Genomic DNA, 16,748 nt, shown 5'->3' with positions numbered 1-16,748 from the left:
TATATATATATATATATATATATATATATATATATATATATATATATATATATATATATATATATATATATATATATATATATATATATATATATATATATATATATATATATATATATATATATATATATATATATATATATATATATATATATATATATATATATATATATATATAAACATATACATATATATATGTATATAAATATATATATATATATATATATATATATATATATATATATATATATATATATATATATATATATATATATATATATATATATATATATATATATATATATATATATATATATATATATATATATATATATATATATATATATATATATATATTTAAAGGGTGGTTAAAATTTCAAGGGCCGATGTTGATTTTGAATAAAACACAAACTATTTAGGAAATTATTGTAATTTTATTTTATTATGATATATTGGTATTACTCAATTATGTATGGAACAAAATATCGCCCAAATGGGCGCCGCGACCTCGGTGGCACACCTCCATCCGATGCTCCAAATTTTCGATGACGCTGAGGCATAATGGGGGTTCTATTTATGCCGTTAATGTGCCAAATTATCTCATGCTTTAGCTCTTGAATTGTTGCTGGCTTATTGACGTACACCTTTTCTTTCAAATAACCCCAAAGAAAAACAAGTAAGGGAAGTCTAATGTCGGGCGGGGCCGACTATATTATACCCTTCACCACTTTGTAAGTCCACGTTTTCGATACCATATCAAATCCGTCCAATGTCCATACAATGCCCATATGTGTAATCCATACACATAGATTCTGTATATCTGAGCAGATCTGTACAGAGTTCTGCAATACTTATAGATTTTACATTTAAGTCGGCTAATGCGCTGAGGTGGAACACAATGTTAGTAAAAAATAGGGGAAACATTTAAATATGAACCAATTATGAGGCAACTTCGCAAAAGTGTATTTATGATTTATCGGTCGACAGATGTGTATTAGAGTAATAGAAAAATGTGAGTCATTTTGAAAAGTTTTCGACTTAGCAGTGGCGATTTGATAAGGAACATGTGGGTATTTCGGCCAGTTTTGCCTAAATAGGAAAAACATGGAACCTATATCGAAATCTGAACCGATTGCAATCAAATTTCACATGCACAGGGAGTAGATTCAACATAGTAACTGAATCTACTCCCTGTGCAAAATTTCACGTAAATCGGATAACAACTTTGACCTCTGTGGTCATATGACGGAAAAACGGGCGAAAGATATATATGGGAGCTATATCAAAATCTGAACCGATTGCAACCAAAATAAACACGCATATGCAGAACCTTAATTCTACTGCCTGTGCAAAGTTTCAAGTTCAATTCTACTCCCTCTGCAAAATTTCACGTAAATCAGTGTAGCACTTTTGCCTCTGTGGGCATATTAGACCAAATCGGGCGAATGATATATATGGGAGCTATATCTAAATCTGAACCGACTTCAACTAAATTTTGCACAATTAACGATACTATAAAACGTACTCCTGGTGCAAAATTTCAAGCAACTCAGAGCAAAACTCTGGCTTTTGCCTCTGTGGGCATATTAGACCAAATCGGGCGAAAGATATATATGGGAGCTATATCTAAATCAGAACCGATTTTAACCAAATTAAGCACACTTAACAATACTATTAAACGTACTTGTTCTGCAAAATTTGAAGCAAATCAGGGCAAAACTCGGGTATTTTGGGGCCATATAAGTCAAAATCGGACGAAAGATATATAGGGGAGCTATATCTAAATCTGAACCGATTTCAACTAAATTTGGCACAATTAACGATACCATTAAACGTACTCGTTGTGCAAAATTTGAAGCAAATCAAGGCAAAACTCTCGCTTTTGGGGACATATAAGTCCAAATCGGACGAAAGATATATATGGGAGCTATATATAAATCTGAACCGATTTAGCTGATATTTGGAAGTTTTTACGGGACTGACAAAACATTCAGATGTACAAAATTTGAAGAACGTCGGTTCAAAAATGCGTGAATTATGATCAAATCGGTGATAACTATATATGGCAGCTATATCTAAATCTGAACCGATTTTTTCCAAAATCAATAGCGATTGTTTTCTACCCAATGAAAGACGTTATGTCAAATTTGAGGACGATCGGACATAAACTGCGACCTGTACTTTGTGCACAAAATTACATATACAGACAGACGGACGGACAGACAGACAGACAGACGGACATCGCTAAATCGACTCAGAATTTAATTCTAAGCCGATCGGTATACTAAAAGATGGTCTATGACAATTATTTCTTGGCGTTACATACAAATGTACAAATTTATTATACCCTGTACCACAGTAGTGGTGAAGGGTATAAAAATCCAACGGTGTCAAATCACATGATCTTGGCGGCCAATTGACATCGCCATTACGTAAGATAACACGGCCATTAAATTTGTTGCGCAAAAGAGCCATTGTTTCATTAGCTGTGTGGCAAGTGGCACCGTCCTGCTGAAACCACATATCGTCCACATCCATATCTTCCAATTCGGGCCATAAAAAGTTCGTTATCATCTCACGACAGCGAACACCATTCACAGTAACTGCCTGACCGGCCTCATTTTGGAAAAAATACGGCCCGATGATGCCGCCAGCCCATAAACCGCACCAAACAGTCACTCTTTGTTGGTGCATTGGTTTTTCGACAATCACTCTTGGATTCTCATTTGCCCAAATGCGGCAATTCTGTTTATTGACGAATCCACTGAGGTGAAAATGTGCCTCATAACTGAAGAAGATTTTCTTCGAAAATTGATCTTACCCTTCATAATAAGTCTGGATAACTTTAACACGTTGTTGGATTGTGTATCTCTCCATGGTTCAAATTGAGTAAGTCTGAAATAGAGAAATGTCAAATAAAATTCGGAAAAAAAACTTGGCGTTTAGGTGTGGTTCACATTCAACATCGGCCCTTACAATTTAACCACCCTTTATAAGAGACACTAAACGTATTCTCGCGTTCTCTTGCTCTTCCTTACTGTCCAATGTTTGAATGCACTCATCGCCTTCAGCAATAACATTAAACAAAGGGAAGGAAGTTGTTGTCGGAAGAGAAAACTTTGATCCTAGCGAAAGCATCCATTTAAAATTAGTTGGTATGGTTTTGTCTGTGAGATTCTCAAACCAATTTGTCTTGTTGTTCTATAGAAAATTTTGTCAAAATTTTATTATTTTATAGAAAATTTTCTCAAAATTTTAGTTCTATAGAAAATTTTGCCAAGATTTTTTTTATATGTTAGACAATTTTGTCAAAATTTTATTTCTATAGAAAATTTTGTCAACATTTTATTTCTATAGAAAATTTTGTCAACATTTTATTGCTATAGAAAATTTTGTTAAAATTTTATTGCTATAGAAAATTTTGTCAAAATTTTATTTCTATAGAAAATTTTGTAAAAATTTTATTTCTATGGAAGATTTTGTAAAAATTTTATTTCTATAGAAAATTTTGTCAAAATTTTATTTCTATTGAAAATTTTGTCAAAATTTTATTTCTATAGAAAATTTTTGTCAAAATTTTATTTCTATAGAAAATTTTGTCAAGATTTTATTTATATAGACAATTTTGTCAAAATTTTATTTCTATAGAAAATGTTGTCAAAATTTTATTCCTATAGAAAATTTTGACAAAATTTTATTTCTATAGAAAATTTTGACAAAATTTTATTTCTTTTGTTTGTTATTGTTGGCTTCTCTTCAATCGTTATTGTTGTTTTTTTGTTTTTTGATCTCAGCTTAAAGCCATGCATTGACTAAACTACAAGTGTAGCTTAACCAACAGAGGAAAAGTATGCTTGTCAAATTTATTTGGGCAAAGCCCTATAGACTGCAAGATGGTTGGATGTACAGCTGTTTCGGAATTACCACATTCCTCATCAGTATCCTCTACTTGCAGCAAAACTATCAACCAATTATCAGAATAAATTCGGGTAATTCACTCAACCCAACGTGAACTACACTTGAACCTCCCGAAAAAGGGTTTGATAGTCGGCTACTGCCTAAACAAATTTGCCAGCATATCTCTTTTCCTTTGCCAAACTCAAATCATCGATTTGTATGTATTTGGCTGGGTTTGTTTTTGAGCGTGCTTCCTCTATCCATCTTGCAGTCTATAGGGCTTTGCCCAAATAAATTTGACAAGCATACTTTTCCTCTGTTGGTTAAGCTACACTTGTAGTTTAGTCAATGCATGGCTTTAAGCTGAGATCAAAAAACAAAAAAACAACAATAAAAATTTTATTTCTATAGAAAATTTTGTCAAATTTTTATTTCTATAGAAAATTTTGTCAAAATTGTATTTCTATAGAAAATTTTGTAAAATTTTATTTCTAAAGAAAATTTTGTCAAAATTTAATTTCTAGAGAAAATTTTGTCAAATTTTTATTTCTAGAGAAAATTTTGTCAAAATTTTATTTCTAGAAAAAATTTTGTAAGAATAGATAATTTTGTCAAAATTTCATTTGTATAGAAAATTTTGTCAAAATTTTATTTCTATACAAAATTTTGTCCAAATTTTATTTCTATAGAAAATTTTGTCAAAATTTTATTTCTATAGAAAATTAAATTTATAATTTATAAGCAAACAAATAAAAACATTAACATTTAAATCCACTTTCATTAATAAATTATTTTCCTTATTGTCATTTTCAGGAACAATGAAAAGCGTAAAGAACGTTCACGTGATGCTGCCCGATGCCGGCGATCTCGTGAAACAGAAATTTTCCAAGATTTGGCCCAGGTGCTGCCCCTGAAAAAAGAAGATGTTCAACAACTTGACAAAGCCTCTGTTATGCGTATTGCCATAGCCTATCTGAAAGTTCGCGATATGCTAAAAATGTGTAAGTATTGATATCCGAAAACAGAATCTAAAATCGATTTTATTAAAACTTTTGCATTCAATTTTTCAGTTCCCAAAATCCAAGCCTTATGTGGTGATCTTAAAGTTCCTTTCACCGCAGAAGATGATGGAGAAAGCCAATCACATGAAGAGGACGATCATGAAGAAGATGCCCACTCTTCTGATGCTACCAATGATTCGGAATCACAATCCGATTCCCAACAAAATTCTGATGAGGAAAAAGAGCCAAAAGAAAATGGTTCCACAGAAGAAGAATCAAAAGAGGAAGATTCCATCGAATCAGCTCGTTTATTGAAACAAACCCTAGATGGTTTCCTTTTGATACTCTCTAATGATGGAGATATTACCTATGTCACCGATAATATTAGCGATTATTTGGGTATATCAAAGGTAAGTAATGTGAGCATAGCATATCGCAGAATGTCTTCGTAATATTTGTTTTATTTATTTCAGATTGATATGTTGGGCCAACAGATATGGGAATATGCCCACCAGTGCGATCATGCCGAGCTCAAAGAAGCTCTTAATATCAAACGTAATGGTCTAATGGATAAAATCAAAGATGAACATATGCTGGAGGAGGGCATATCCACCGATCACCGTGATTTATTTGTTCGCTTGAAATGCACTCTAACCAGTCGTGGTCGTAGCATTAATATCAAGAGTGCCTCTTACAAGGTGGGTTGGAGTAAAGTTATAATTTGGACTGCCATACGAACCTATATCTCTATTATATCTCGACTAGATTTAAGTAGTAATTAGATTTGTATAGAAAAGGAAAATATTAAGGATACAAGTAGAGAAAGCATCTAGAGAGCCTTCCGGATGACTTAGAAATTCGTCAGAGTAAATGATCTAGTGCTGTTTAGTGAGTCAGTGAAAAAAATCCATTTTCGACAGAACACCAAAAAGTTTTCCTGCGGTGGTATATTTTAAGCTACACTTGTAGTTTAGTCAATGCATGGTTTTAAGCTGAAATCAAAAAACCAACAACAATGCTTAAAGAACAAAACCAACAATAAAAAACAAAACGAATGAAAGAAAAAGAGGAAGCACGCTCAAAATAAACCCAGCCAACTGCACTCAAATCGATCATTTGACAGTGGTATAGGAAAAGAGATATGTTTGTACGAATTTATTTCGACATAAGCCGGCTATCATGCAAAACCTTTTTTCGGAAGGTTCAAGTGTGGTTCATTGTTGGGTTTAATGAACTGCTTGAATTTATTCTGATAATTGGTTGATAGTTTTGCTGCAAGTAGACGATGCTGATTAGGAATGTGGTAATTCCGAAACGTGCGTTCATCCAACCATCTTGCAGTCTATAGGGCTTTGCCCAAATAAATTTCACAAACATTCTTTTCCTCTGTTGGTTAAGCTACACTTGTAGCTTAGTCAATGCATGGTTTTAAGCTGAAATCAAAAAACAACAACAAATATTATTTCTATAGAAAAAATTTTCAAAATTTTATTTCTATAGAAAATTTTGCCAATTTTATTTTTTCAAAGAAAATTTTATTTCCATAGAAAATTGTGTCAAAATTTTATTTCCATAGAAAATTGTGTTAAAATTCTATTTCCATAGAAAATTTTGTGTACAGTTTAATTCTATACAACATTTTTAGAAAAATTTATATAGAAAATTTTGTCAAGATTTTATTTCCATAGAAAATTTTGTCAAAATATTTCCATAGAAAATTTTGTCAAAATTTTATTTCCATAGAAAATGTTGTCAACATTTTATTCCCATAGAAAATTTTGTTTTATTTTTTTTTTCTATAGGAAATTTTGTAAAAATTTTATTTCCATAAAAGATTTTATCAAAATTTTATTTCTATAGAAAATTTTGTCAAAAGTTTATTTAAATAGAAAATTTATGAATAGCAAGAATTCTACCAATCTACAAAACAGTAAAAAATTTACCATTTTTTGTAAAATTCTACCAACTGTGGCAACCATTTGTGTATTTCGTCTCCTTCCGGGCGTTTCAAATACATACACTATCTTATCTTATAATACTCTTTTCCTCAGTGTGGTGGAAAAACATCGCATTACACACAGAAAAAAATTTCACGAAAATTTTTCCAATTGAAGTCTTTATTGAAAAATAAAAATATTCAATTAAAAATTTAATTGAATCAACAAATGTTTTAATTGAAATAAAAATCAATCACACAAATTAATAGTATCACTTAATTTTTTAATTGGATCAATTAATTTTTTAATTGACTGTCAATTAATTTTTTAATTGATACTCTCATTTCTGTGATCGAAGACATTTCAATTAAAAAATTAATTGGATCAATTAATTTCGTTATTGAATCAGAATTTTTTTTTGTGCACGTTTCACATTTGCGGACGAATGTGGTATAGCCAAAATTCCTCTCTAAAATGTTGAGATCCTGTAATAAAATCTAAAATATCCTCATTTTGGAACATATTTATTTCTTCAATGTCCGCAATTTATAATTGTTGAGTTGATATCTGAGAAACGCTCACATTTAGGGCAGAATAACTCTATATAGAGTAATTGTGATGAAAAAGTACCAAATGGCTCGCGGTCGTGGAACGTTGCTTTTGTCAGTCGAAATGTATCAATGTATCAAAAAGAGCACAAAAGTGTAAACTTTATCAACCCTGATTTATTAGCTCTAAAAGAAAATACTTTATTGGAAGGGGGAATTTCGTTTGTTTAAAATTTCGTTCCGGGGCAAAGTATTTTTTGTTTGGGTGGTGCAGTAATGACACACTTTCGACATAACCCTTAAGATCTAAATGTCGCTAGATTTGACCAAATATTGTCACAAAACCCCAATTGACCGCCATATTGGCGAGATCTAATCGATATCCTTGTAAAATCGCCACTCATAAGTAGCAAAATTTTTGAAAAGGCTCAAATGCATCTATTCCTCTAATACGTTTCGTCCGATTAATTATAAATGCACTTTTCCGTAATTGCATGAAAATGGCTTAAGCTTTAAAAAATACCCTACGCGAAATAGATCAACCACAGGACCGATACAGGACTAGTCGCTGGTGTGTATGGACCAGTTCTAGTTTTGGTCAAAACGTATGAAAGGGACCAGTAATTTTAACAAGGATTTCTCATAGAAGGGGTAAATTTACACGTCTTGGACTCATTCCAAAGGATACATTCCTGGGGGCAATTTAGTAGGAGCATCACTCATGAACCAGTCTCCTCCGACAAACTCTTCGGAATCTCTCTCTCTCTTAGGAATGAACAATAGGTTATTATGATAATTTTATTGCACTAGTTGTGTAGATCCAATAAGAATTTTATATCAAGTGAGTATGGAAATCAATAAATAATGACTATTTAAAAATTGCGGCACTGGTGACAGTCCTGTGATAGGTCCGTCGCTGGCAATTTACATCAATTTCTCGTAGGGTATTTGCAATATTTATATCCTGCGCCACACCGTGGAACAGGGTATTATAAGTTAGTGCATATGTTTGCAACACCCAGAAGGAGACGAGATAGGCATATGGTGTCTTTGGCAATATTGCTCAGAGCCGGCCCCTGAGGCGATATAGCCATATTCGTCTGTCCGTCTGTCTGGGAACACATTTTTGTGATCAAAGTCTAGGTCGCAATTTTAGTCCAATCGACATCAAATTTGGCACAAGTATATGTTTTGGGTCAGAATAGAACCCTATTGTTTTGAGAAGAAATCGGTTCAGTTTTAGATATAGCTCCCATATATATCTTTCGCCCGATACGCACTTATATGGCCCCAAACGCCAGAATTTCAGCCAGATTTGCTCTAAATTTTGTACAGAGAGTAGAATTAACGTTCTGGATACGCATTCCAATTTTGGTTTAAATCGGTTCAGATTTAGATATAGCTCCCATATATATCCCTCGTTCGATTTACACTCATATAACCACAGAGGCCAAAGTTTTACTCTGATTTACGTGAAACTTTGCATAGGGAGTAGAATTAGCGTTCTTGGTATGCATGCCAAGTTTGGTTAAAATCGGTTCATATTTAGATATAGTTCCCATTATATCTTTCCCCTGATTTTCGCTTATATGACATAGAGGTTAGAGTTGTAATCCGATTTATGTGAAATTTTGCACAGAGGGTAGAATTAACATTGTAACTATATATGTCAAATTTAGTTGAAATCGGCTCAGATTTAGATATATCTTCCATATATATGTTTTTCTGATTTCAACAAAAATGACCAAAATACCAACAGTTTCCTTGTAAAATCGCCACTGCTAAATTGAAAACTTTTAAAAATGACTTTTCCTATATTTCTAGTACATATTTATGGACCGACAGCTCATAAATACACATTCGCGATGTTGCCTAAAAATTTCTTCAGATTTAAATGTTTCCTATATTTATACCCTGCGCCACACTGTGGAACAGGGTATTATAAGTTAGTGCATATGTTTGTAACATCCAGAAGGAGACGAGATAGACATATGGTGTCTTTGACAATAATGCTCAGGGTGGTTCCCTGAGTCGATATAACCATGTCCGTCTGTCCGTCCGTTCGTCCGTCTGTCTGTGAACACATTTTTGTGATCAAAGTCTAGGTCGCAATGTAAGTCCAATCGCCTTCAAATTTGGCTCGTGTTCCTTTTTTGGGTCAGAATAGAACCCTATTGATTTTGGAAGAAATCGGTTTAGATTTAGATATAGCTCCCATATATATCTTTCGCCCCATATGCACTTATATGGCCCCAGAAAACAGAGTTTTGGCCCAATTTGGTTGAAATTTTGCACTAGGAGTACAATTAGTAGTATAGTCATGTGTGCCAAATTTGATTGAAATCGGTTAAGATTTAGATATAGCTACCATATATATCTTTCGCCCGATATGGACTTGTATGGCTCCAGAAGCCAGAGTTTTGGCCCAATTTGGTTGAAATTTTGCACTAGGAGTACAATTAGTAGTATAGTCATGTGTGCCAAATTTGATTGAAATCGGTTCAGATTTAGATAGAGCTCCCATATATATTTCGCCCGATATGGACTATTATGGTCCTAGAAGCCAGAGTTTTGGTTCAATTTGGTTCAAATATTTGCACACGAAGTACAATTCGTAGTATAGTCATGTGTGCCAAATTTGATTGAAATCAGTTCAGATTTAGCTATAGCTCCCATATATATGTTTTTCTGATTTCGACAAAAATGGTCAAAATACCAACACTTTCCTTGTAAAGTCGCCTCTGCTTAGTCGAAAAGTTGTAAAACTGACTGTAATTTTCCTTAACTTCAAATACATATATATATATCGAGCGATAAATCATAAATAAACTTTTGTGAAGTTTCCTTAAAATTGCTTCAGATTTAAATCTTTCCCATATTTTTTTTACTAACATTGCGTTTCATCCTAGTGCATTAGCCGACTTAAATTTTGAGTCTATAGAATTTGTAGAAGTCTACCGAATTCTGTCCAGATCGAGAGATACTAAAATGTATGTATTTGGGACAAACCTTTACATTTGACGGATGTGATATGGTATCGAAAATTTAGATCTACAAAGTGGTGCAGGGTATAATATAGTCGGCCCCGCCCGACTTTAGACTTTCCTTACTTGTTTTTTACTAACATAGTGTTCCACCCCAGAGCATTAGCCGACTTAAATTTTAAGTCTATATATGTGGTAGAAGTCTAACAAATTTTGTTCGGATCGAGTCAGGCATTTGGGGCAAAACCCTATATATAGGACCCAATACATTTGACGAATTTGATATGGTATCAAAAATGTGAATCTACAAAGTGGTGCCGGGTATAATAAAGTCGGTCCCGCCCGGCTTTAGACTTTCCTTATTTGTTTTTTTTTTACTAATATTGAGTTTCGTCCCAAGGCGTTAGGCGGGTGAAATTTTGTCCAAATCGGTTCAGATATAAACTCATGTATATGGGTATATAAACCTTTATATAACTCCCAACAAATTTGAAGGATTTGAGATGGTATCAAAAATGTTGGTGTACACACAAAAAAAAATTTTTCTGATTCAATCACGAAATTAATTGATCCAATTAATTTTTTAATTGAAATGTCTTCAATCACAGAAATGATAGTATCAATTAAAAAAATTAATTGAAGGTCAATTAAAAATTAATTGATTCAATTAAAAAATTAATTGATACTATTAATTTTTGTGATTGATTTTTGTTTCAATTAAAAAATTTGTTGAATCAATTAAATTTTTAATTGAATATTTTTTAAAACTCAATTAAAATTTTAATTGAAACATTTTCGTGAAATTTTTTTCTGTGTACAAAGTGGTGAAGTGTATAACATAGTCGGTCCCGCCCGAATTTATACATTCCTTACTTCTTCTACCTTAATATACTCCATGTTTTTGGGTTCAAAATACCACTTAGGATGATCTGAATTAGTTTTTATTTACATTTCTTTAATTAAATAACAAAACAATAATAAATTTTAATTTAATTAAACAAGAAAATAATATAATTTTTTTTATTTTCAGGTTATCCACATTACCGGTCACTTGGTGGTGAATACAAAAGGTGATCGTGTGTTGGTAGCTATGGGCAGACCGATACCACATCCTTCAAACATTGAAATACCATTGGGCAGCACCACTTTTCTAACAAAACATTCGTTGGATATGAAATTCGTATACGTTGATGACAAGTAAGTGTTATTCTAGGTAATTAAAAGAATTACTCACTAACATGTTTTTTTCCTAACAATTTCAGAATGTTTAATTTATTGGGTTATAAACCTGAAGATTTACTTGAGACATCTCTATTCAATTGCCATCATGGCATTGATTCCGACAGTTTAATGGTGACATTTAAAAATGGTAAGTGCATTGTTTTCTCCTTCTTCTGCGTCTTCATAATTGACTACAATTCAAAACTTTGTTTTTATAGCGGTTGAATGTTTTTATTTTGCCGCGAATTGGAAAATAAAAACTAACAAGAAAAACTTAATTCAAACAATTCGAGTGTGCAAGTCAGACAATAAATTATTTATGAGATTTTATTTTATGTGATGCAATTTTCCTCGACTCTCTTTCTCTGTTTCTGTTTCTCTTATTGCAATTCATTAATGTGTTTTAAATTAAATAAATTACAAAATAATGTTTTACTAATTACCTCAGTAATCAGAGCTGATGGGCAGATGGAAAAATATCCTAGAGCGGATTGTTATTCTTCATGCCATGAGACTACATCTTTCTCTTCCACGGATTTGTTCACATAATGTCTAAGATGCTATGTCATCCAATTTGTTGGTTGCTCGTCCTTTGCCAAAAAAAAAAAACAACTAGGTAGCCAGTATACGCATAAAGTTGACACTTTTTCTTCATTCATGTCTCTTCCATGGCCAGTCGAAGTCTATGTCTGTCTATCGGTATGTCTGGTATGTTGGCAATAATGACTTGAACAAACGATTCAATGAAAACCCAACATGGAATGTGCGTTCACCACTCTTCACTGCTTAAGAGCACAAACATTGGCGGCCAGACATAGTGTATTGTTTTAACTGCTTTCATTTTGTTCATCCTTGTGTCATTTAGTATCCTTAGTGCTAGTTAGCTGACCCTGTGTCCTGTCTCCTGGTACCTAATTAGTTTTATCACACGGAGATGGTGACCATTAAATGTAGTTGACAGCAGTCGTTGTTTGTTAATGAATGTAGGAGCTTGTCTTTACCTCTAAAACTAGCAAATTTGCAAAGCTCATTCCTTGGTCGTCTATGATTTTAATGTTGACTTTCGTTATGTTTATGTAATTTAAAGTAGTTTCTATACCCTATACCATATGGATGATGAGCTTGAGTTCATCAACACATAGGTGGTATTGATGAAATAGATGATATTATTATATTGTTATTAATCGTATTCTAATCTTTTGCCAACATCTTAGCCTATATACCTAAATCTCACAATTAAGCTAGGTTAGGTTTGGTATAGTGTCAGCCAGTTATTTCCTACTAGGTAAGGTTAGGTTAGGTGGCAGCCCGATGTATAAGGCTCACTTAAGGCTCCATTGTGATACCACATTGCTGAACTTCTCTCTTATCACTGAGTGCTGCCCGATTCCATGTTAAGCTCAATGACAAGGGACCTCCTTTTTATAGCCGAGTCCGTACGGTGTTCCACATTGCAGTGAAACCCTCAGAAATCTCACCAGCATTTCTGAGGTGGGATAATCCACCGCTGAAAAACTTTTTGGTCTTCGGTCGAAGCAGGAATCGAACCCACGATCTTGTGTATGCAAGGCGGGCATGCTAACCATTGTACCACGGTGGCTCCCTATTTCCTACTAACTTGGACTATTCAGTTCGTTGTGGTACCACAATGGTGAATTTCTCTTTTATCAATTCAATTAAGCTAAAAAACTACATTTTGAAATTAAGGGACTGATTTTTTAAATTTTTTAATCAAAATTTTATTTCTATAGAAAATTTTGTCAAAATTTTATTTCTATAGAAAATTTTGTCAAAATTTTATTTCTATAGAAAATTTTGTCAAAATTTTATTTCTATAGAAAATTTTGTCAAAACTTTATTTCTATAGAAAATTTTGTCAAAATTTTATTTCTAAAGAAAATTTTGTCAAAATTTTATTTCTATAGAAAATTTTGTCAATATTTTATTTCTATAGAAAATTTTGTCAAAAATTTATTTCTATAGAAAATATTTGCAAAAATTTTATTTCTATACAAAATTTTGTTAAAATTTTATTTCTATAGAAAATTTTGTTTTCTTTTTAGAAAATTTTCACAAAATTTTACGTTTCGGAATTACCACATTACTCATCAGCATCCTCTACTTGCAGCAAAACTATCAACCAATTATCAGAATAAATTCAGGCAGTTCATTAAACCCAACAATGAACCACACTTGAACCTTCCGAAAAAAGGTTTTGCATGATAGCCGGCTTATGCCGAAATAAATTCGTACAAACATATCTTTTTTCATATGCCACTGTCAAATCATCGATTTGAGTGCAGTTGGTTTTGCTTGGTTTGGTTTGGTTTTGTTATTGTTGGTTTTGATCTTTAAACATTGTTGTTGTTTTTTGATTTCAGCTTAAAACCATGCATTGACTAAACTACAAGTGTAGCTTAACCAACCGAGGAAAATAATGTTTGTCAAATTTATTTGGGCAAAGCCCTATAGACGGCAAGATGGTTGGATGGATGGTTGATGATAACAAAACAAAACGAATGAAAAAAGAGGAAGCACGCTCAAAATATACCCAGCCAACTGAACTCAAATCGATGATTTGACAGTGGCATAGGAAAAGAGATATGTTTGTTTCGAATTTATTTCGGCATAAGCCGGCTATCATACAAAACCTTTTTTCGGATGGTTTAAGTGTGGTTCATTGTTGGGTTTAATAAACTGCCTGAATTTATTCTCATAATTGGTTAATAGTTTTGCTGCAAGTAGAGGATGCTGATGAGGAATGTGGTAATTCCGAAACGTGCGTCCATCCAACCATCTTGCAGTCTATATGGCTTTGCCCAAATAAATTTGGCAAACATTCTTTTCCTCTGTTGGTTAAGCTACACTTGTAGTTTAGTCAATGTATGGTTTTAAGCTGAAATAAAAAAAAACAACAAAAAATTTTATTTCTATAGAAAATTTTGTCAATATTTTATTTCTATAGAAAATTTTGTCAAAATTTTATTTCTATAGAAAATTTTGTCAAAAATTTATTTCTATAGAAAATTTTGGCAAAGTTTTATTTCTAAAGGAAATTTTGGTCAACATTTTATTTCTATAGAAAATTTTGTCAAAATTTTATTTCTATAGAAAATTGTTTTTCTGTAGAAAATTTTGTCAAAATTTTATTTCTATAGAAAATTTTGTCAATATTTTATTTCTATAGAAAATTTTGTCAAAATTTTATTTCAATAGAAAATTTTATGTCACCATTTTATTTCTATAGAAAATTTTGTCAAAATTTTATTTCTATAGAAAATTTTGTTAAATTGTATTTCTATAGAAAATTTTGTCAAAATTTTATTTCTATAGAAAATTTTGTCAAAATTTTATTTCTATAGAAAATTTTGTCAAAATTTTATTTCTATAGAAAATTTTGTCAAAATTTTATTTCTATAGAAAATTTTGTCAAAATTTTATTTTTATAGAAAATTTTGTCAAAATTTTATTTAGATCGAAAATTTTGTTAACAATTCTATCTATAGAAAATTTTGCCAACATTTCTTTCTTAGAAAATTTTGTCAAAATTTTATTTCAATAGAAAATTTTTTGTCAACATTTTATTTCTATAGAAAATTTTGTCAATATTTTATTTCTATAGAAAGTTTTGTCAAAATTTTATTTCTACAGAAAATTTTGTCTAAATTTTATTTCTATAGAACATTTTGACAAAATTGTATTTCTATAGAAAATTTTGTCTATAAAAATAAAATTTTGTCAAAATTTTATTTCTATAGAAAATTTACACAAAATTTTATTTCTATAGAAAATTTACACAAAATTTTATTTCTATAGAAAATTTACACAAAATTTTATTTCTATAGAAAGTTTACACAAAATTTTATTTCTATAGAAAATTTTGTCAAAATGTTATTTCTACTGACATTTTTGTCAAAATTTTATTTTCATCTTCATGCTTAAACCCCCCCCCCCCCACCCCCACTTCCTACTAGTGGTAATATTTTGTAATATTTTGCTCACGCTCACGCACACTCACGACGGAGAAATGTTATTCACGCACACTCACGCACGACATTTTTTCGTAGGACTCACGCTCCCGCACGTTCACGAAAAGAAAATTTGTATTCACGCACACTCACGCACGGAAATCTTTTAAATATCGTGACTCACGAAAAATATCGTGTCTCACGAAAAATGTCGTGAATCACGAAAAACCTCGTGACTCACGAATAATTTTGTGAGTAATTTACCTGTAGAACCTGACTAAAAACATGAGTAAGATTAAAATCGAGAGCGTTATAAAACTCTTAACACCTAGGATGTCACTAAAATTATAAATGAATTAAACTCGTAAGCATTTTATGTTCGTAAGCGGGATTATTTTCGTGAGCATGTTTTTCCGAAATTCGTTACTACGCGCACACTCACGACGTTATCATTTTCGTGACTCACGCTCACGCACGACGTTTGATTAATGTCGTGCGTGAGCGACATCAATCAAAAGTCACGCTCACGCACACTCATGCCGTTGCCGTCAGCGTGGCTCACTACTCACGCCTGAGTCACGAAAATTTTCGTGAGTCACGACAATTTCGTGTCACGTGCACACCTCTACTTCCTACCTATAGCCACCGTTGTGCAATGGTTAGCATACCCGCCTTGCATACAAAGTGTCATGGGTGCTATCCCAATTTTTAGCCAAACAGCAAACAGTTTTTTAGCGGAGGATTATCCGCTCTCAGTAGTGCTGGTCACATTTCTGTTTGTTTCAAAGTTTCTGTAAGTGGTTTCACCGCCGAGTCCGCTCGGACTCCGTTATAAAAAAGTGGTCCCTTGAATCAGGCAGCACTCAGTGATACAAGGGTTTACATTTTGTTTCTTTTTTAAAGTTTTGAAAAAACGTTTCAAAAAAAAAATAGTTTGGATTCCCATTTTGTGATCCGGAAGTAGTGCAAAAAACTTAAATTTTCACTTAAATTAGCCTAATTGCCTACTTTGTAATACTTATCCAAAATGACTGCATCGGAAGTGGAAAATATCTATTGGGGATTACGGGATGCGATTTAAAAGAAATGTTTGTGGAACAACTTCCACTTTTTTTTTGCTGGGGTATAATAATTGGAAGTAGTAGTTTATGCATTCCAAAAATATTTTCCATTAGAGAAGAAAGTAGCTTTC

At 32.2% G+C, this 16,748-nt stretch overlaps 1 protein-coding gene across 5 annotated transcripts in view; it reads left to right on the top strand.

Annotated features, from left to right (window-relative positions):
- The window catches only part of sima (HIF-1 transcription factor component sima), a 517,365-nt gene that overhangs the window by 71,233 nt on the left and 429,384 nt on the right, over positions 1-16,748 (top strand). For all 5 annotated transcript variants that reach the window (XM_075292452.1, XM_075292451.1, XM_075292450.1 and 2 more), the window contains 5 exons: positions 4,711-4,898; positions 4,968-5,308; positions 5,372-5,596; positions 11,398-11,564; positions 11,630-11,736. In XM_075292452.1, the coding sequence (XP_075148567.1) occupies positions 4,711-4,898; positions 4,968-5,308; positions 5,372-5,596; positions 11,398-11,564; positions 11,630-11,736 (1,028 nt within the window). The remainder of the gene's footprint in view (positions 1-4,710; positions 4,899-4,967; positions 5,309-5,371; positions 5,597-11,397; positions 11,565-11,629; positions 11,737-16,748) is intronic.

This window comes from Haematobia irritans, chromosome 1, assembly GCF_050003625.1.
Source record: "Haematobia irritans isolate KBUSLIRL chromosome 1, ASM5000362v1, whole genome shotgun sequence".
Classification (NCBI taxonomy): domain Eukaryota; kingdom Metazoa; phylum Arthropoda; class Insecta; order Diptera; family Muscidae; genus Haematobia; species Haematobia irritans.
Note: the sequence above shows the minus strand (reverse complement) of the source record. Positions and strands in the feature narration are given on the sequence as shown.